The sequence below is a fragment of the Schistocerca serialis genome, chromosome 2, assembly GCF_023864345.2.
Source record: "Schistocerca serialis cubense isolate TAMUIC-IGC-003099 chromosome 2, iqSchSeri2.2, whole genome shotgun sequence".
Classification (NCBI taxonomy): Eukaryota; Metazoa; Arthropoda; class Insecta; order Orthoptera; family Acrididae; genus Schistocerca; species Schistocerca serialis.
Window position 1 is genome coordinate 547107374 of NC_064639.1, and position 22650 is coordinate 547130023.

General features: G+C 37.8%; 1 protein-coding gene across 1 annotated transcript in view; it reads right to left on the reverse strand.

Annotated features, from left to right (window-relative positions):
- Positions 1 to 3705: 3705 nt before the first annotated feature.
- The window catches only part of LOC126456197 (dynein axonemal heavy chain 8-like), a 503569-nt gene continuing 484624 nt past the window's right edge, over positions 3706 to 22650 (reverse strand). The window contains exons 39-41 of the mRNA XM_050091951.1: positions 17346 to 17467; positions 14001 to 14162; positions 3706 to 3831 (exon numbers count right to left, since the gene is read on the reverse strand). Coding sequence (XP_049947908.1) covers positions 3706 to 3831; positions 14001 to 14162; positions 17346 to 17467 — 410 coding nt within the window. The remainder of the gene's footprint in view (positions 3832 to 14000; positions 14163 to 17345; positions 17468 to 22650) is intronic.

Below are 22650 nucleotides of genomic sequence, written 5' to 3' on the forward strand. Positions count from 1 at the left end.
AGTTATTTTTTAGCTGTGTATCTTTTTATTACAAATCCTCCAGAATTTGACTTTTAGTAGCACGAGGGCCTCATATGTGTTCTGATAGTATGTTGCAAACAGTCTGAAGGTCTCTTTTTGTGAATCTCTTTGCAACTTAACTTTTTGCCATTTAAATTTGCGTAATGTTTTGTACCATCTGCTGATAATTGGCCCTTTTCAAAGGCTTTGTGTTGTGTTTCTGTACCAATGAGGTAACACTGAGAGAGCCAACAGTGCGAATATCACGAATTGTGGAGCTCGCTGTACAGGGCTCGCATGTGTCTCGACACAGATATATGTAGAGTAGGTGCGACCGCATCAAAGGATATCTGTGGTCAGGTGACACCAATGAGAAGGGAAGGAGATCCTTTTTTTCAGTAGCTGCAGGGGCAAAAGTTTGGATGACCGTGTAATCTGACCTTGGATAAATGTTCTCTGTTTTCAAATCATGTAAATTCAGATAAAGTTCTCAAGCTTCCAACAGCCATCACCGCCATCATAACCAGAAGTTTTAACTTCTGCTTCCAGTATAGGAAAGGTGTTTTCCTGGTTTACATAAGGCAGCAGCATCCAGAACATTCAAAATGCGGGCAGGCTTAACACACATGCAGGAAGCCGAGTAAAGCAGTGTATTGCAGCACTTACCCACTACCAGTGTGATGATGATGTCAGCAGATGTAGGAGCTGGTGCCATATTTGAATCTGCTCACCTACCAACCTGTAAATGTCAACTCTGATACTGTTCTGTGTCCAAAGCCTGCCCCCACGCCCTACCAAGTGTGTACCCCAGTTCTCCACTCAATTTATTGTGCTGTATCATTTATAGTAGAATCCTGCTATCTTTTTGCCTCCTCAAGTACATATTATTTTCCAACTTTCTACATTGCATATGGTCCTTGTTGTTCAGCAAAGCATTTTGTTACTGTGGATAGTTTGCTAGGTACTAAGTATTCTACAGGTGTTCCGACCTGCTTCAAAGATCCCTGAAAATTACGCCATGTTTTAGATTAAGTTGCTGAATGCAGATGTATGGTATTTACTGTGGATGCAGTGGTATTAGTGATCTCTAGAATGTTCTGGATGGTACTGCCTCCTGTATACGCTATGTGATCAAAAGTATCTGGACACGTGGCTGAAAATGACTTAAAAGTTTGTGGCACCGTCCATTGGTAATGCTGAAATTCAACATGGTGTTGGCCCACCCGTAGCCTTGACGATAGCTTCCACTCTCGCAGGTGTACATTCAATCAGGTGCTGTATGGTTTCTTGGAGAATGGCAGCCTATTCCTGTTGAAAGTTGCAGTCATCATCCCAGAATTGCTCTTCAACAGTGGGAAGCAGGAAGGTGCTTAAAACATCAATGTAGGCCTGTGCTGTTATGGTGCCACGCAAAACAACAAGGGTTACATGCCCCCCTCCGTGAGAAACACGACCACACCACAGCACACCACACCACCACCGCCTCTGAATTTTACTGTTGGCACAGCACATGCTGGCAGAAGATGTTCATCGGCCATTCGCCATACCCACACCCTGCCATAGGATCGCCACATTGTGTACCATGATTTGTCACTCCACACAATACTTTTCCACTTACACCAAGCGAGCTGTCGTTTGCCATTTACTGGCACAATGTGTGGCTTATGAGCAGCTGCTCAACCATGAAATCTAAGTTTTCTCACCTCCTGCCTAACTTTGACAGCACTTGCAGTCGATCCTGATGTAGTTTGGAATTCCACATTGCGACCCTCTTCAACTGTCGGCAGTCTGTTAGTCAACAGAGGTCGGCCTGTTCGCTTTTGTGCTGTACGTGCCCTTTCACATTTCCACTTCACTGTCACATCGGAAACAGTGGATCTAGGGGTGTTTAGGAGTGTGGAAATCTTGCGTACAGATGTATGACACAAGTGACACCCAATCACCTGACCATGTTCAAAGTCTGTGAGTTCCACAGAGCTCCCCATTCTGCTCTCTCACGATGTCTAATGACTACTGAGGTCGCTGATATGGAGTGCCTGGCAGTAGGTGGCAACCCAATGCACCTAATACGAAAAACATGTTTTTGGGGGTGTTCGGATACTTTTGTCACATAGTGTATAAGGTTGACATTTCCCATCAATTAAGAGTTTCGACTCCTGAAAACAATAGCAGCAACTGCTGTTTAAAGCTAGTGAATGTTATCTTAATTGATGAGACTTGAAAACCAAGAACATTTTATCCATTTAAGACTCTATGAAAGACTGACGATACGTGATGTGGCCTTGTAACAGTATATAAATGGCATTTCACTGTTGGAACTGCAGTGTGACTGAAAGCAAGGGGAAAGTACAGCTGATATATTTCCCAAAGACATGCAGCTCCTCTGTGTTATGTGATAGCATCCTATTGGGCAAAATATTTCTCAGGTAAAATAGTCCCCATTCTGTTCTCCATGTGGGAACTACTCAGGTATGTTTGATATCAGCATAAGAAACAAATCTGGCATTCTACATGTTGAGTGTGCAATATATATTGTTGCCTTCAGCGTATTTAATGTATGATTACTGTATGATGAGTTGTTATTCATAATTAAATTTAATGTTTCAAAAAATGAGTTGACATTTAATGAAATAGGATGGAATCAGACACAAAGAAAGCAGTACAAATTCGTACAAAGGAATTCATGCATTAGTTATGCTGCAATTTTCAATTTTACATGTGAAAGTCAAGACCACATGGAGTGAGATAAAAATTGGATAGGGCATCCATTTAATTGTAAACAGATAATGGGATGATACTGATTATCACTTTTAAAGAACTGATTGGCTAGTTTTGGAAAAACCAGCAAATTAATTCTTGAACAAAACTTAGAAAAACTGCTTTTCTTCCATTTTTTGCCCTTCAAAATTGCTCACAACTTCACCAGTAGACATAATATGCTGTCTGCATCTCACTGTATGTTATCTCTCTTATTCATTACATCAAACCATGTCTTCATAACTCTTTTGTTATCCTTCATTAACAAGAGTGCCAGTTACCTTCCTCCTGGTGCCATACCGTACAGTTATCAATTTTTAAAATTAATTTTGCTTTGCAAAATTATACATTTGTTTTTTTTTTTTAATCTGGTGAATGTCCTGTGGTTCTTCATCTCTCTCATCTGCAACCTTCGTCTCAGCATGTATATGCTTGTGGACAACAGCCCCTTGTAACCAGTGGTTAAAGCACTGGGCTCACATTTGGGAGGAGCTGGATTCAAATCTCTATCCAGCCACCCAGATTTAGGTTTCCCATGGTTTCCCTAAATGTATTATGACAAATGTCAAAATGTTTACTATAAAAATAGACATACTTTTCCTTCACCATCCCTATCCTGTTCCAGACAGTGCTCCATGTCAAATGGTCTCTTCAATGGTGCGACTTTCAGATTGAGTGGCAAAAGAAAGTGTTGTCAATTCACCTATAACAAATTTGGTTGGTGTATTATGATTTTTCTTCTTTTTCTTGTTCTTCTCCTTCCCCTTCTCCTTCACATTCTCATTTTCTAACAATAAATACCTGAAATTTAAGTATGTAAATAATTCCAAATTCAAATTTATAAAATCATTGCATGCATTTTTAGTTATATGTACATTATCTCAAAAATACATTTATATCAAAATTGCACAAAATACGTGTCTGGAGAGGAAGACACAATAGTTAAAATTACGCTATATCACATAGTAATGCAACTCCTCGTAGTATCCAATGATCCGGTGGTTTGTCACTAGGGAGCCACAATGGAGTAATGAATGTCAAATCTGTTCGATTTGGCTTTTTGTAAACTGGACACTGAAAAAAAAAAAGTAGGTTATTAATACAATACCTAAAGTACTCAAGCAACATGTAACTTCAAGGGCATAAGCACAAATACCAGTGAAAAACATGAACAGGAAGGGAAAAATTAATAAAATGTTTGAAATAGCTCCAGATGACAATTCATGAAGCAGTGTTAATAAAGCTCAACAAATCTGGAGGTAATAATACTGTGTAGGTTCTCTAGATGGCCTACACATATAAATAAATATTTGTGATGATTCTTATTCGCGCCATCCCCAGGCGGCAAAGACATGAAAGGGAGGTATGATTATTTCTGAGTAAGCTGACAGAAAACTGATAGCTATACTATCAATTCTTGTATGTACCTCAACTGTTTTTTTCACCTATCTTGGTGCCTGTCAGTCTTCTGAGCGGGTGTGATCAAGATGTATGTGCTTGCACCTTCCCAATATTGCATTAATTAAAAGTTGTAATATGCAGAAGCTGCAAGTTTTCATTCTCCTACCGAGCTACGTCTTAATCTTCACATCCTGGTATGACGAGGGCTTGCATTTTAAAATGGAGCTTTTTGGAGAAGAAGTCAATACGGAGAGAGATTAGGCGATGCGGCCATGCCAGCATCATCGTACATTATTGGGGAGACAAGGTAAATATCAAGCTGTACACAAAAATACCAAGGAATTAATTTTCAATCAATGTTCCAGAACTGCCACAATATTTCTTAACCCGCGAGCAGCCATAACTGCATGCATTTCTGGACTTACAATTTCTGGTATGGCTAAACATTTATTAGTATAACTACGCCAGCTCTGAATGGTTCACATTATCTCTCCCCCTAACCACTACAATACATACTAGAAAGTCCTATGTGGAACAAATAATGAAAGAGGAAGAATAACCCCTCAATATATATATGATGTGTAGAGCAGCTGACAGGCTATGGGGGCTCTTATACGACACTTTTTAATTTCTTTTGTAATTTTTCTTGATTTTTGTTGTTCTTTTATTCCATTCCATGTAAAAATGAGCTGTGTGAAGATAAGGGGCAGGGGTGCCTATGTGCCTTCAAAATTAGAAATCCACAAAAATGAAACCACCAACATTGCAAAATATCGCTTCTGCATTATTAATTCATTGCCCAATATACATAGTTTGTTTACCTCAGTCTCTCTGACTGAAGCATTCTTGTGACACAAGTTGCATTAGTTTGATTACTTTGTGGATCAGTGACTCCAAGACACAGAGACTGTGAAGCTAGCTGAGCCTTTCCCTTTTACAGCTTGCCTCAGACCACATAGTAGTCTTTCACTTTTGAGGTAGAATAGTAGATGGAGGAGGACCAATGTCTTCATTTTCGGTTCAGGAGAAGATTTATTTAGTTGGGTGTTACTCCCATGAAACAAATGAAGCAAACTCCCAACAATCGAACAAATGTTAATCATTTTGTATTACGGTTTATGGGTGCATGAATTGGACTGTGATTGGCAATAATGATTCAGGATCCAAAATCTCAAACTGAGGTATTGATCCATTTGCAAACCATTTCATTGTAAAATCTTTAATAGCTATCATTTCCAAAACTTGTAAAAATGTAGGCAGTTATGTACACTGTATTAAAAATGTCTCTTGGATGATTATTGCTAAATTAGCAAACTATTATTGTGGGTCAGCAACAGCAAATTGTGAATATTCTGATGTTGGCGATAGTAAAAAACACATATATAAACATAATACATTTCACAGCAGTATTTATTTCTTTCATACTAAAGTAAATACAATACAGAGAGATGTAACATGAAACATGTGTTCAACCGAATATTCTGCTCACGCCTTATGCAACCTTTTTGACATCATTGTATATCTTCTTCAAAATCAACTACATTATTAAATCTTTTGATGTCATTGATGACTTGATCATCTCAGATAAGAGAATGATAAACATGGTTGGCATCACTGGGTATCAAGTGCAACATAGATTTCAGATCTTCAAGTGTAGGTTTAGATATGGCATTCTCTTGAGGAGGGGTTCAAAGAGTCCACAAAAGTTTGAGTTACAAGGTCTTCCCTGCTGTCTCTTTTGCAGGTCCACATTGACATAAGCATCATCATTATGGTCTGCTTTTATGTACAGCCTTTATGGAACTTCCTTTTTCAACATTATTTTCATATTTGTGTCCAGTTAGTTGTTTCCTGTCATGTCAGCCTTATGCTTCACATTATGGTTCTCCATTTTAGAACCTTCAACAAAATTGTTGGTCTCTATTAAAGTTACAACAAGGGGATTTCTTTTCCTACAAGTACTCATAACATCTAGATAGTCACTTGGTAGGTACATGCAATGCTGACTTTTCAAAACTCATTCAACATCACTGAAATATGCATTTGACAGAAATGTGTGCCTAGGAATCAGAAGCCTTAGAGAAACTGAAGTATGAGATTGATAGTTTTGTCTGCATCGAAGTGTCGCACCAGTTGTGGGGAAAGTGACGATCTGTTGGGAAAAAGCACAAATTCCAACATGGGTAGAGAAACTGAATACCAAAATTAGAAGCTTTGTATTAAAAATGGAGCAACTACAAAAACATGCTGGAAGACTTTTAGACATACATAAATGGAAATAAATGATACTGTTCAAAAACTTGAACACATTTGTGACATTGCAGTACTAATGTTTTAAATATCATTACTACTGAAGAATAGTTTTCCATCTGCTTCTTTAATTGCCTCATCCTCCAAGAACATTGGCAATCAGTAGCACGATCTGTTGTTTATCCATGGCTTTTCCAAACAGGTATTCTGTGCTCAGTTCAAATCACTGCCCTAGGTTCTTTAGCCAAGATGTATGTCCTGGACCATGTCTGCTATCAATATTTCCTTGAAGATTACTTGCAGCAAGTTGCATTCCTTGTTCCACATTATATGGACAAAGTATTAGAGTTTTCTTGTCCTGATGGTACTGAGAATTTCTAAATATTTGTTTATACACTGTAGAGCTGCCACATTTGTGATGTTATCTATACATAGTATTCTTGATATCCTTTAAAACACCAATACTTCAAATGGCTCCAGTTTTGTACCTAATACTGCAGTAAGTGTCCATGACTCCACTCCAAAGCGAGTAGGATACTGAACATGTCACACCAAAGTAGTCAAGTGAGAAGTGTAATACTCATGTCATGACTTTCAGAATTTTGTCCGTTCCTGAAAAGTGCTTCTGGCCTGTTCAATACTGCAGCAAATTTAGTGAGAGAAGTCCCAGTAACTGTTGATTTTACACCTCAAATATTTATATGATGAAATTCTTTAAATCCTACTGTTACTGGGTGTAACAGTTATTGAATTTCATTTCAATTTCTGCTGACAACCATCCATTTTGTCTTCTTGACATGTGAACATATCCTCTCTGTATTGCTCCCTTTGGCAATGGAGTTTATAATTCTTGCAGATATGTCATCCTGGTTACAAGTAAAACAGTGTTATCAGTGTATATTAACTCCATTAGCCACCACTGCTTGATAGTTTCCATCAAGAGCATCTCAGAAAATCTTTTCATAGTAGATGTTGAAAAGTAATGGGGAGAGAATGCAGCCCTGGGAAACTTCTTTCATAATCAGTACTTCCCATAGCTGACCACTGTACACACACTAGCACTTTGGTTCCAATAGACATTCCCAATCAACTGGATGTCACAACCATCTAGCCCCAGTTCACCAAAGTTTGCACATTAGTTTGTCATGCTGGATAGTGTCAATGGCTTTCCCATGATCAATGAAATAAGCATAAACATTGACATAAACATCACGAAGCTTTTGAGTCAATACCTGAATGCTCCCTGAGTCCCATCACAACTCCTGGATCCAGAGTCTCCAATGCTCTCATCACAATTACAAGATATTCTGAAATGCAGTATTTTAAGGAATAATTTGAGGGTGCTACTCATTAAACTGATTATTCCGCAACGATTGCAACACTTTGCATTGTGTGTTTTGGGAAGTGGTACAAACACAGCTTTAAGCAAGTCATGTGGTAAGATTCTGTTTCGATAGATACTGTTGAACAAACCAGTCAAAAAGGAAAGAGACTGTTTAACCTTGGGGTGCTTTAGTACTACATTGTGCATTTTGTCAGGACCTGGTGCCTTTGTATTTGATGATGTGGCATGCTCTACTTCTGCTTTTGTGATCCATATCATCACTTTCCCAGTGGTTAGAAAGATGACTATGTTTCATGCATGGAATCACTCAGCAGCTTGAGAAAGAGTGAAGAGCTGAGAGCAAAGCGAATATGAAAGCCAACAATTTGGTAAATAATTTATTTGTAAATTCATGACATAAATACACTCCTGGAAATGGAAAAAAGAACACATTGACACTGGTGTGTCAGACCCACCATACTTGCTCCGGACACTGTGAGAGGGCTGTACAAGCAATGATCACACGCACGGCACAGCGGACACACCAGGAACCGCGGTGTTGGCCGTCGAATGGCGCTAGCTGCGCAGCATTTGTGCACCGCCGCCGTCAGTGTCAGCCAGTTTGCCGTGGCATACGGAGCTCCATCGCAGTCTTTAACACTGGTAGCATGCCGCGACAACGTGGACGTGAACCGTATGTGCAGTTGACGGACGTTGAGCAAGGGCGTATAGTGGGCATGCGGGAGGCCGGGTGGACGTACCGCCGAATTGCTCTACACGTGGGGCGTGAGGTCTCCACAGTACATCGATGTTGTCGCCAGTGGTCGGCGGAAGGTGCACGTGCCCGTCGACCTGTGACCGGACCGCAGCGACGCACGGATGCACGCCAAGACCGTAGGATCCTACGCAGTGCCGTAGGGGACCGCACCGCCACTTCCCAGCAAATTAGGGACACTGTTGCTCCTGGGGTATCGGCGAGGACCATTCGCAACTGTCTCCATGAAGCTGGGCTACGGTCCCGCACACCGTTAGGCCGTCTTCCGCTCATGCCCCAACATCGTGCAGCCCGCCATCGTGCAGCCCGCCTCCAGTGGTGTCGCGACAGGCGTGAATGGAGGGACGAATGGAGACGTGTCGTCTTCAGCGATGAGAGTCGCTTCTGCCTTGGTGCCAATGATGGTCGTATGCGTGTTTGGCGCCGTGCAGGTGAGCGCCACAATCAGGACTGCATACGACCGAGGCACACAGAGCCAACACCCGGCATCATGATGTGGGGAGCGATCTCCTACACTGGCCGTACACCACTGGTGATCGTCGAGGGGACACTGAATAGTGCACGGTACATCCAAACCGTCATCGAACCCATCGTTCTACCATTCCTAGACCGGCAAGGGAACTTGCTGTTCCATCAGGACAATGCACGTCCGCATGTATCCTGTGCCACCCAACGTGCTCTAGAAGGTGTAAGTCAACTACCCTGGCCAGCAAGATCTCCGGATCTGTCCCCCATTGAGCATGTTTGGGACTGGATGAAGCGTCGTCTCACGCGGTCTGCACGTCCAGCACGAACACTGGTCCAATGGAGGCGCCAGGTGGAAATGGCATGGCAAGCCGTTCCACAGGACTACATCCAGCATCTCTACGATCGTCTCCATGGGAGAATAGCAGCCTGCATTGCTGCGAAAGGTGGATATACACTGTACTAGTGCCGACATTGTGCATGCTCTGTTGCCTGTGTCTATGTGCCTGTGGTTCTGTCAGTGTGATCATGTGATGTATCTGACCCCAGGAATGTGTCAATAAAGTTTCCCCTTCCTGGGACAATGATTTCACGGTGTTCTTATTTCAATGTCCAGGAGTGTATATTAGAATATAAAATAAAATAAAAATCAATTCCTCATTCTGTGCTGATGACTTTGCTCATATTTTGGTCATTTAACTGGCTGTTCTTCGAATCTTTTTAATCATTTTTTCATCACAGCAATTGGTGAATTGGTGACATATTCATGTAGTGTTGAATCAGAGTTACTTGTTTTTGAGGTAGATATTCGAACACTGATAACACTGACACAAAATTCCATTGCCTCAAGTAAGATGAGAAAACATCATCTAACAGTAATGACCCCAAGGTTTGCTGCTGCTGTGGGCTTAGTCACAGGGAAGTAGTTCATATTCTGATAGCTACTACCCATGTGGCATGGCAGGTATTATCCATATGAAATTATCCTCTTAAGTGTTTTTGAGAGGAAGATGGGCTATAATAATCTTAAAAAGATTTAAAAATGGTCTGGAAATGATGTAAATAAATTCCATTGCAATTAAGTATGGAAAAGACAAGTAATACTTGGGTCAGGTCAATGTGTCTTGAACACTTGATTTTGATCTGGATACTTCAAGAGAATAGCAATCTCGAGAGCATTATACATAATTTTTAGAGTTTATTGTGATTTTTCTTGGCAAAGCAGTATCTCATGAAGTTTCCATGCTCCAGAGGCTATCTATCAGGGTGGAACGTGAAAGGCATTTGTTATTTGAAAATGTTTGTGTTCCATGATGAATTTGAATTATCATCACAGTTTATGATATTTGTATTTTCCTGTCATTGTGTATATCTATTGTGGTTCTCTGCCTCTTCCACAGCCAAAGTGCCATATATAGATTTCAGCATTGTTTCGCAGCTTTATAAATATCAAACTGTTGATTGTGATGTCTCTTGTGGGACTTTCCAAAAATGGAAAAATTGTCTATTGTTCCTGTCTCCTGAATCTGCCGTCTTTGCATCTTTGGTCCTAATTTGTCTTCTGATTCAAAAATCAAAATGTTCAATACATTTGAGCATTATGGGGAACCATCAGAAGGAAAAACTAATAGAGTTCAAGTAGGAATTGATCAATTCACAGAAATAGTCAATAATGGCATTGATCAGCCAGTTCTTAATAAAAGAAGACTACTGTAGTTTTATTTTACTGGATCTGACCTGAGTGATTGAGTTCTTTAAGGGGAGTAAGTACGGCAGAATTGGTCAAAAAGTGACATTTTCGGATTATTATCTCTTATTAATATTTGATCTCTCCTGAATAATTTGATTCAATATTTGTCGAAAAATTCCAATTGGAAGTGTAGTTTTTATCATTTCAAAGTTAATAGTGCGTGCGTAAAATTATCCGGTTGTTCTGCACTGACTTGCCTCAGTATCTCTATCTCTTGAACTATTCAATCTAGAAGGCTGTGGTTTTCAGGTATTTATTCCTTGAAATCATGTTAATGTTTGTGTTAAGAGGTTGTATGCACTGTGTAAACAGAAATGGCAGTATAGCACATGCATTTTGTTTATTTACTTTGTGGTTGTCGTGTTTCATAAGTTTTGAACTGAAAACATAGTGGTTTGGTGTGTTATTATATGCTCTTATACCTCTTTTCAACATGACAAAAAGAAGGGGTTGTTTTAAGAAGCAACATTTCCATGGAAATCAGCATATCACAAAATCTGAATCCAGTGTTGATCCTGAAATAGATTTTTCACAGACACGTGATAAGGACACGCCTACTAGTGCTTCAAAGAGGAAACTTGGAGACCATGAGGATTTATTTATTGGCAAAGATAAAAATAGTTTAGCTTATGTTCTTTTAGATTTGAGTGTGTTAGGACAAGTTTTGCAAGATGCTGTGTCGTGTAAGGTTTGTGGTGGGCAAATTAGCATCTCTGAGGACTCATCTGCAAGGACTGGACTGGCTAACAAACTTGATATTCAGTGCTAAGTTTGCAGGCTCTCGACATCATTTTGGACTTCTGAAAAGTGCAAGAATGACTTGTTTGAGAGCAATGTTAGATTCCTGTATGGAATGAGGTGCATTGGGAAAGGATTGGCTGCAGCTGAAGTATTATGTGCAATGCTGAACTTGCCACACCCACCAACCAGATCAAGTAAGTACACAGAAGTAATTGGTGAATGTGTCAAATCTGTTGCTGTTGCTTCTATGAAAGCTGCTGCTAAAGAAGCAGTAGAATTAAATAACACAATAGACTTATTTGTGGCAGTTGATGGCACATGGCAGGAGAGAGGTCACACATCAAAAAATGCAGTTGCAACTGTCACTAGTGTTGACACTGGTAAAGTTTTAGACATTGAAGTGCTAACTAAATACTGTCATCAGTGTAAATCAGTTGATGAAACAATTGGAAGCCATAAAACAAATTGTGCTAAGAATTATGAGGGAACTAGTGGGGGTATGGAGGCTACTGCAGTTGTTTCTATGTTCAGATGTTCACAACAAGAGAGAGGTGTGTGTTACACTGAGTACTTGGGGGGTGGTGATTCAAAAGCTTACAAATCAGTAGTGGAAAGCCAACCTTATGGTAATAAGCAGATTGTTAAGATTGAATGTGTGGGCCACATTAAAAAATGGATGGGAACACGCCTCCGAAAATTGAAGCAGACAAAAGGAAAAGAGAAGGTATCAGATGGAAAGACTCTAAATGGTAAAGGAAGACTTACAGACTAAAACATTGATGAACTCCAGCATTATTATGGAATGGCAATAAGAAACAATACACATGACCTACAAGGGATGAAACGAGCAGTGTGGGCTACATTCTTCCACAAATCTTCCACTGATGATACACCTATACATGGTCTTTGTCCACCTGGTGCTGATTCATGGTGCAAGTACCGCAAAGCTCAGACAGCGGGTAGCGGGGAACAATTTAGGCGCAAAAATAGCGTACCATCTGCAGTGATGGAAGCTATTAAACTAATATATAGGGAATTAGCTCATCCTGACCTTCTTTCCAAATGTCTCCACGATCGAACGCAAAACCCGAATGAGTCTTTCAGTAATGTAATTTGAACCCACATACTAAAAAATGTCTTTGTAGGAAGGAAAACTCTATGCTTGGGTGTTTGTGATGCTGTGATAACATTTAATGATGGTATAAAGGAAATAACTGGGGTACTAGAGGAACTTGGTATCACTCCAGGTGCTAACACACTGCAAGCCTTTCAGCGAATGGATCGACTTAGGATCATGAAAGCCCAGCGTGCAGGAGAGGAAATGACTAAAGAAGCAAGAGGCAGGAAAAGAAGGAAGCTTCTAGGTTTGCAGGATAGTAAAGAACAGGATCCAGATAATGCTTATTATGGGCCTGGCTGTTTCTAGAAGCTGGCATGCCTCCACGTGTAAGTTGATATCAAATAAAATGTTTGAACTTGATTTGCCGGAAATGACATTTTTAAAATTATTTGACCTGTATCTCTAATTTTACACTATGTTATCACTTAGTATACTGCAGCTACTGAACCTCCCAAAACATCTTTACTCATAACGGTTTTTTACTTACAGAAGAAAAAGTGGACTTTTAAAATAAAATATTGACCAACATTTAAAAAAAATCATAACTAGCTAATTATTTCTCTGTACATTTTGATTCTGGTTCAGTAATCAGAAAATGAGTGATACTATACATCCCAAAAATTTCAGATCTCTATCTGTCACAGGTTCTGAGATAATGGGTCATCAATATTGCAAATTTAACACTGTGGGTATAGGATGTATGTACTCACCTTAAGACAAATCTTTCACAGTGGCACAAAAAAATTAAGATTTTGTCAGTGCCCTACTCTTGGTCAATAAACTGAAAGTTACAAATGATCTGGCAAAAGAAGGTGAAGGAAGTATTTTGTAAAGTATATCTAATATTGCCATCAGTTTGTGGGGTATAAAAAAGACTTTTTAAAAGAATAAGGATCTTTAAAAGAAAAGTTAATTTTTTTCATCATATTTCCTTCACAAACATTGTATGCAGTAATGTTTTAGATTGTACGTTGAAAGTTATTACAATAAATTTAATAATTAATTTTAATCAGCTGCTTTTGTGTAATAGTTTTAGATAAAAAGTAAGTGAGATTTTTATGTGAGTCTTCATTTAGGAACTGGTGGCTCCTTTTATTATGGAGCCCAAATTACACAAAACTCTTTTTTTTCATGCAGTAGTACCAATTTGCGGATGGCAGAAAGAAAAAAAGAAAAATTTCTCTGTGAGTAACATAAACAAGGTAGAAAATATTGCTGAGCTTGGTGACTGAGGGATGATGAGGACTCAAAAGTTGAGAACTGAGACTATGCAGTGCCACTTATTACTAAAATTGGTAGCTAACATCAGTGTAACTTTTTATAATTAATTTCACTCACTTTATTACACACAAAATTTTCCCATTGTATATGATGACACTCATTACCAGGAAAGTCATGCTAATAATCAATTACTTACCATATACAGTTTAGGATCCTTAGGTGCTGTGCTGTTAATTGCAAACACATGAACTACTGGCATATTGACAAACAACTGTTTTGGGCGAGACTCGACTAGTTTTACAGCTCTTTTGTTCCAGCCACAACCTTCGAGAAATAGACCATGCACGTATACACCCTCCTGTAAAATAACGATAGAAAAAAGAGAAATGAGATCTAGTATAATGGGGGAGATAATAGTAGATGTTAGTAAATAGCAGTTTTGGCATTTGTGTGTGTGTGTGTGTGTGTGTGTGTGTGTGTGTGTGTGTGTGTGTGTGTGTGTGCTACAGATTTACTTCTGCTGCAACACCAATGAAACCTCAGTTACGGAAAGGAATAATTTATGAAATCTCAAGTGAAATATCAACGAACCCCTTAGTTTAGCCCAATTTTTTGCTTTTTTATCTACCAATTTGCCAACAACAACATTAATGGCTGTAAACAGATGAGACAGATCAACAAAATACTGAATTTTCTATGGAACATAACATCAATGACCTGTAAGATTGTTTATCCATAATTCTTCCACTAAATTTTGTTTGCATTTACAGCACATGTTTTCTCTCAAGTTCACCTCTTACAATATATTTCTGTCTTGTGCTTGCTTATCTTGACCTCCTTCTCACATGTGCTGTTTTCTTAAAGAATGCAGTTCAACGTTATTGGATGCATAATTTTTATTTTTACTTTGCTACCTTTATGGTTTAGTGATTGGGTTTTGATTGGCTGTCCAATGTTAACCACACAGTGTATATGTACTGCAGGATGCCTTATGTTACATAAATATTTTTGATATTAGAATGTCACCCTGCCTGGAATTTCTCTTCACTGCCAAGAGGTCCCATGCTTTGCAAGAAATTCATACCTTGTCACTGTTACAGACAAACATGAAATGTGACTTATTAGCATGTGACTCATCAGCTTTCACACCTCCAGTATCAAATGGCATTATTCCTCTGTTCACACTAATGTTTGTACCTTATGACTGGACTTAGATCTTTAGGTGTTGCACTTTAATTTTTTGCACTGTTTAAATGGTTGTAAATGATTTATCATGAAATGAATATAAACATCCCTGATTGTGATTTTGTAGCACCTTTTTTTGACACCAGCACCTGTTGTATCATTTCTTCTTCTTTCACTTCTTTAACTCTTACATGATAGATTTTGTTTGCCCTTTCTTTGTGACCCACTGCTGAATGGTTTGGCTTGAAAAAGTTTCTCATGGAAGACATGTACTCAAATGTTCACATTTTGGTTTTCAAAAAATAGTAAGAGATGTATATCCCACTGGACCTGGCACAGAAGAGTTATTCCAAAAATTTGAATTACCTCATAAAATATCAGTTCAAATATCAGCAATTTCATGCATCAATTACATTTTCTTTATTTCTCGCCCAACCTATACCATGAAACGTGTCCCAGTTGAGTATCTTTCTTCTTGATTATACTATAAATGTGTGCTTCATAGCATTCTAAATAATTTCTCATGCCCTTGAGGTTAGACCTACATTTTAGTTTCTTCATTTGAAATAGGCATACATCTGTACTGGGGCTATTTAGTCTCACTGGACACCCTGTTTAGCATTTTTAAGCCTAAAAACTCATCTCCAGTCTCCTTGTCACCATCCCCACAATAAGAGAGGAAAGCTATTTCGAAATAAGCTTAATTTTTTGATGATTTATTTCTATTGTAAAGCTTACTGTTTACATATCAACTGTCAATCCTACAGTAGCAGAAAAGGTACTTTAATACTTTCTGCATAAATGTTTTGACACTTAACATATAGCTGAAGAAATAAATATAATGTCATAATGTAAGACACCATTATCACATAGTCATCAATAACAAGCCAATTTTTTCTAATAATAATAATAATAATAACAATAATAATAATAATAATATAAAATGAGTAAGCAAGACAATATTTGTGAAATGGTAATAAAATCGCATTTAGCACCACGAAGGGTGTGAAACGTATACTAAGAATAGTGAACTACAATGTGACAACCGTGTAGTGAGAAACTGGCATTTTCGAGTTCAAAAAGTAGAAATGATTTTTTTTACAATAAAGTGGAAATTTATTGCATGTGATATTCCTCTTCCAAGCTCAACACTTCCGTTAAAAACCTATATCTGGAGAAGTGTACCAAAAAGTCTGTTCCCAGTGAGGGTACTTTAAGAAAGTTACACCTTCAGCCGTTATATAAAGAAAAACTGTCACAGATCAGATGAATAGTATCTGATGGTACAGTATATATATTCTAAATGAAATAATTAACAGGCAGAGCAAATCTGTATAGAATATTTTGTGGGACTACTGAATGGAGAACAAATGAAGCCAATGATTTTGCTTGCTGGCAGCCAGAGACAGTGGTAACATGTGTGAGGTGTGTTTGTGTGAATGTGTGTGTGTATGTTTTCCAGTCCAGAAGAAGAAGGTCTTTTGGCTGAAAGCTTACTTGTTTAGCAGTTTTTTTGTTGTGCCTGATGGTGACTCAACATCTCCACTATACTGCCATTATTCCATCCTGGATTTTCCATTGTTTAGTAGTATGGCTGTACGATTCAAAATTCAGTCATGTCCTGATTTTGATAAAAACAGTTTGGGAACACAAGGTTATTGGTGTAGGTCTTGAGGGATTTGGTATTAGAACATACATGTTTACTATAGGTACTTTGACTGTAAGGAAGGGTGCTGTCTCTTTCACATTTTCTCTATTTTCTTCCACTTATTAATTTTTAATTACATTATTTTTACCACTTTCTTTTTCTCATTATGTTCTAGTATGTCTGAGGCACTCAATATACTCATCTTTTCTAACACCTCTGAATTGAGATTGGTACAGTGTTTACTAATGTGCTATATTTGACCTCCTATTCTTTCTGATGCTTTTTCCTTCACTTTTGCTTCCCTTCCACCATGTCATAGGTTCATAGGCTAATCTCACTTGACTTCAATTTGGAATAGATTCTTTCCTTACCTTTCCTATTCAATCTCCCTTTGCTGAAGAAGTAAAGGCTAATCTTTCTGTCTCCTTGTGGTTTTAACAATTTTCTGACTTCAGTTTTCATTTTCATGCAGTTAACTGCCTTTTGTTATTGTCCATTATCTGCTACACTATTGCCTTTATAGTCTCAGTTAGAATCCAAGCTAGCCAATAGCAGCCCCTGTCATTCATACACTGTTAATTACAGCATCTAGACCTGATGGAAGTGTTTTAGATCATTTCTAAGATAAAATTTAAGCAAACTGGTAATTGCAGGTACATAGTGGAAGCTTAGTGAGCAGTACTGTCATTTATTTGCAAAGAAACTCACAACTGGTGGAATTCGAACTTCTTCCAATGCGAGCTTTGTCACCTCATTGTGTAAGGTAACAGCGTCCAATGCCCAGCCCTTATGTGCTCTTGCTACCTCCTGTCTCATTGCTGTCAGAAAACCTGTGAATTTAAGTGGATTATGAAAATTTTTGTTTCATACCTTACTTTAAACTGTGATGATAATGATAACAAATGGCACTGGACCATGGACTAAATTAAATATACAAATATCTCTAAAATATTTCAGATTCAATTACAAAAATGTACATTGATTTTTAACATCAATTTTTGTAATTAGGGAGATCCTTATAGTTAAATTAAGTACACCACTTCCGTATTTTAAAATTGTATGAATCAGTTCAAACTTTGCACAAAGATAGATAAATTGATAAAGTCAAAACAAAACTTTTTTAATCCAATATTTTTCATCTGTTGTTGAGATACAATGATTTGAAGTAGAGCTAAATGAAATGTGTAAAATTTGTTCTTGCATGAAATGAATGCACAGAAATGATTTAAAGAGAATCAGCTACATTGAAAATGCATTCTTACAACAAAATTAAAAAACTCACTTGCAAACATTTAGCTTCATGCTGATTTCAGTGCACCATCCCGATATATTGGGACCATCACCATTATAGAGTTATGAACCTTCTTGTTCCAACATCCCGACAAGAACCAATTTTGTCCCAATTTTGCAAAATACTGTTATGAGCTTGGCTCAAGTACTGAAGTAATGCCATCTGTTAGCACAACATGTAAAAGCAGCTATCTGAAATCCCAGATTGGGTGATGGTTGAAAACCATATTTATTTATTTATTTATTTAGTCCTTTGATCACTTGTAGTACAATGTACAAGATGATATTGGACTTAATTCTGGTCATTACAGTAGAGAGTTTTTCAGGATTACAGTATATATAGTTCAATGTGTTATACGTTACATGAGTTACAGCTCTATACATTTACTGCAGGTCCGGTATTCATTTACTGACTGGATATGGTGGTACTGTAGATATTTTCTAACAGATCGTTCGGAAGTATTAATATTTAGTATACATTTTATTTAATTTGGCAACTTGTTGAATAATTTTATTCTCAAGTAGCATGTACCTTTCTGATATAAAACAGCATTAGCTGGAAGTAAATGCAAATTACCTTTTAATCTAGTGTTGTGATTATGTAAGCTACAATTTTTTATAATACCATTATCATTTCCAATTACATTTCTTTTAATATACATTAGAATGAACATACAAGATAGTGGTAGATCTTTCAATGTTTTAAATATTGATTTACGTAACTGTACAGTTATGCTCCCTATAATAATCCTAATGGCATTTTTTTTTTGATTGTGAAGGTCCCGAGAGGTGCTAGTGAATTCCCCCAGAATATGAGTCCACATTTTAGGTATGCATTGAAATATGCATAATAGGCAGACATTAGGTCCTGTTCATTTATGCATCCTTTTAGAGACATTAAAAGATAGCAACCTGTATTCAGCTTGGAATTAACATGCTCAATATGTTTGTCCTATTTTAGGTCACTTTGAATCCATATGCCAAGAAATTTTGTTACTGCTTTATTAATGATGGGTTGTTGGTTGATGGTGATATCTGGATAACACGGGGTATTGTTTTAAGAGCTATGGAAATTTAATGCTACTGTTTTTCTGTTATTTATTATAAGCTAATTCATTGTGGATCATTTACTTAATTGATTTGTAAAAGAGTTTACTTTATGTTGGATATCATCATTTTTTGCTGCATTTACTAATATTGTTGTGTCATCAGCAAATAGAATTATTCTGTGTGATTCATCATGCACATCCACACACAGTGCCACACAAAACAACAAGGGCTGCAAGCCCCCTCCATGAAAAACACGACCACACCATAACACCAACGCCTCCAAATTTTACTGTAGGCACTACACACGCTAGCAGATGACGTTCACTGGGCATTTGCCATACCCACACCCTGCCATTGGATCGCCACATTGTGTACCGTGATTCGTCACTCCACACAACATTTTTCCACTGTTCAATCATCAAATATTTACGCTCCTTACACCAAGCGAAGCATCATTTGCCATTTACTGGCTTATGAGCAGCCGCTTGACCATGAAATCCAAGTTTTCTCACTTCCTGCCTAACTGTGACAGTACTTGCAGTGGATCCTGATGCAGTTTGGAATTCCTGTGTGATGGTGTGGATAGATGTCTGCATGCAGTTTGGAATTCCTGTGTGATGGTGTGGATAATGTCTGCCTATTACACATTACGACCCTCTTCAACTGTCGCCAGTCTCTGTCAGTCAACAGATGAGGTTGACTCATACTCTTTTGTGCTGTATGTGTTCCTTCACATTTCCACTTCACTGTCACATCAGAAACAGTGGACTTAGGGGTGTTTAAGAGTGTGGAAATCTTGCATACAGACGTATGACACAAGTGACACTCAATCACCTGACCATGTTCAAAGTCCATGAGTTCTGTGGAGCTCCCCATTCCGCTCTCTCACTATGTCTAATGACTACTGAGGTCGCTGATATGGAGTACCTGGCAGTAGGCAGCAGCACGATGCACCTGATATGAAAATCATACGCTTTTGGGTGTGCTTTGGGGGAAAAGTGAACACCTGAATTATTACATGTGAACTCTTAATTGATCTTATTTTATTGTAGTGGTCCTTACTCCCTATGTAGGTGGCTTTCAACAAAATATTTTTGCATTCAGAGGAAAAGGTTGATAATTTAAATTTTGTGAAAAGAACACCTTCATTTTAATGATTGCCAGCCAGTTTGAGTATGATATATATCTCTCTCTCTCCCCTATTTCGCCATACTACAAAATGAGCTGCCACTGATTGAAGTATTTCAATGTCTACCATCAATCCTATCTGGTAAGGATTTGATACCCTTCAGCAACTACCCAGAAGAGGACAGACAAGCACAGTGTAGGTAGTGCCTTATTGCATCTTCTAAGTGTTGTGGCAATGAAATACAGTCTTTCATTCGGCTTCCTTACAACATTTTCTGTGTGATGGTTTCCATTTAAGTTGTCCATAATTGTAATCTGAAAGTTTTTAGTTGAATTGACAATCTTTAAATTTGTGTAACTTATCATGTAACCAGATTCTTACAGGCTCCTTTTAGGATTCCTGTGCAGAATCTCAAACTCTTTATTGTTTAGAGTTTATCGCCACCTTTTGCACTATATACATATCTTGTCTAAATCATTTTGCAATTGTTTTTAATTTTATAATGACTTTACTAGATGTTAAATAGCAGCAGCATCTTGAAACAAGCGAAAAGGGCTGATATTATTGTGGTGTAAATCGTTTATATAGATCAGGAACAGCAGAGGGCTTGTAACACTTCCTTGCGAAAGTTTGATATCACTTCTGTTTTAGTTGATTACTTTCTGTCAGTTGCTATCAGCTGGGACCTTTCTGACATGATATTGTGAATCAAGTTACATAACTGCAACAATACTCCATAGACATGGAATTAAATTTACAGTTGCTTGTGAGGAATGATGTCAAAAACCTATTGGAAATCTAGAAATACGGAATCAATCTGAGATCCCCTACCAATAGTACTCATGGCTTTGTGTGAATAAAGAGCCAGTTGTGTTTCTGAATCTGTGCTGCCTCTGTGTCATTCATTTTTTATTTGTATAGTAAAGAATTCCACAGTTTTGAAAGTAAAATCACTTTAAACGAGGTAAAAAGATGTCGTGATATAGCTTCAACAATAACAGATATTTTTACAGACAAAACACTACTGTGAAGTCTGGCTGAAATTTGTAGGTTATCTGTGATGATCAACGTTGAGGAGGGAAAAAAATTCAACATTCTCTCGCAGTTATTATGCTAAAATACCAAAATTTAATGTTGTATCCTACAGCTACTCTTTCAACACATTTGTAACTGAGTGTATCTCATATCCTTAAATGAATAATTTTACTAACTTTTTGACCAATTGCAATATAAGAAAATAGTAATGCTGCTGATTGAAATTAATGTATCAGAATTAATATATTTTTGCTGAACAGATAAGAAATTTTTCATACATGTTCATTCATATAAAACCTGGTAACAATCCATGTTTTTAAATTGAAAGACTCATGACAAATGGGATTTAATAGAGAAGCCAGGGTAGGTAAGAAAAAAATACAGTATTGTGTAGTATTTATAATAGCATCAATGGCCTCCTCATAAGCCAACCTGTTAATGGTCCATCTAAAGGAAGCTATTCCAGCCACCCAAGATCTTAACCCCCTTGTATTGTTCCAGTTCAGTGATTCATGATCTGGACTCAGTGCCATGACTTTCTATCCTCATTCCTCCATGATCTTTACACCCTCGCTTCCATTCATTTCATGTGGTACATTTCAGCTCAGAGTGTCATTTTCCCGCCTGCTGACCCTTAATACTTGGATGACTCTGTAAAGATCTTTGGGCTTTATAAGCTCACCAACCATCAATGGTTCCTCAAAAGTCTCTCTTATAAAAGTAGCCACCAGAGGAAATTGTATCTGCAATGATGAGCAGTCCCTTGCCCTTTATGCTTAAGGTCTTACTACGGCCTTAACAGGTAGGTACCACCCTCCAGTCCTAGTCCACAAACAGATCTCCTATAGCACATACAAACATTAAAAAAAAGGATTCACAATTCTATTCAGAATAGGTAGCTGAAAAGTTCTAAGCCAACACTGTCAATTTAAAAGCATGTGTCATATTCAGACACCCTTAGTCATGATTTTCTGGTTCAGACCAAAATTTTAAAACTGCCCAATCCATCATTAGCATATGTGTTATCGATTGAAACATCTTGTGAAGTGCCTTGATTGGCTTAGCAAGAGAGAGAGGGAGAGAGAGAGAGAGAGAGAGAGAGAGAGAGAGAGAGAGAGAGAGAGAGAGAGAGAGAGAGAGAGAAAAGTCTACATAAAATGTAGAAATTTGGAGCATGGTTCCATGTCCTTAAATATATCAGCATTTTTTCTGATTATATATGTGATACATATGTTATAGTTATGTGAAATGGTGAATTTCTTATTCATGTTCACAAAACTTAATCATTCACTACATAATGTTGTCATTTATAATTACAAATCATATTCAGTTTATCTGGAAACTATTTATTTAAAGAATTATTGACCATGATAATGGTGTAAGCTGAATAAATGAATTAAAATTATTAAACATTTTTGAAACCTACAGAACACACAAAGCTGATATTTTCTATGAACAAATAGTTAGTTATTTGTAAAATAATATACCTCAGTTGAAAGTCCTTCAGTG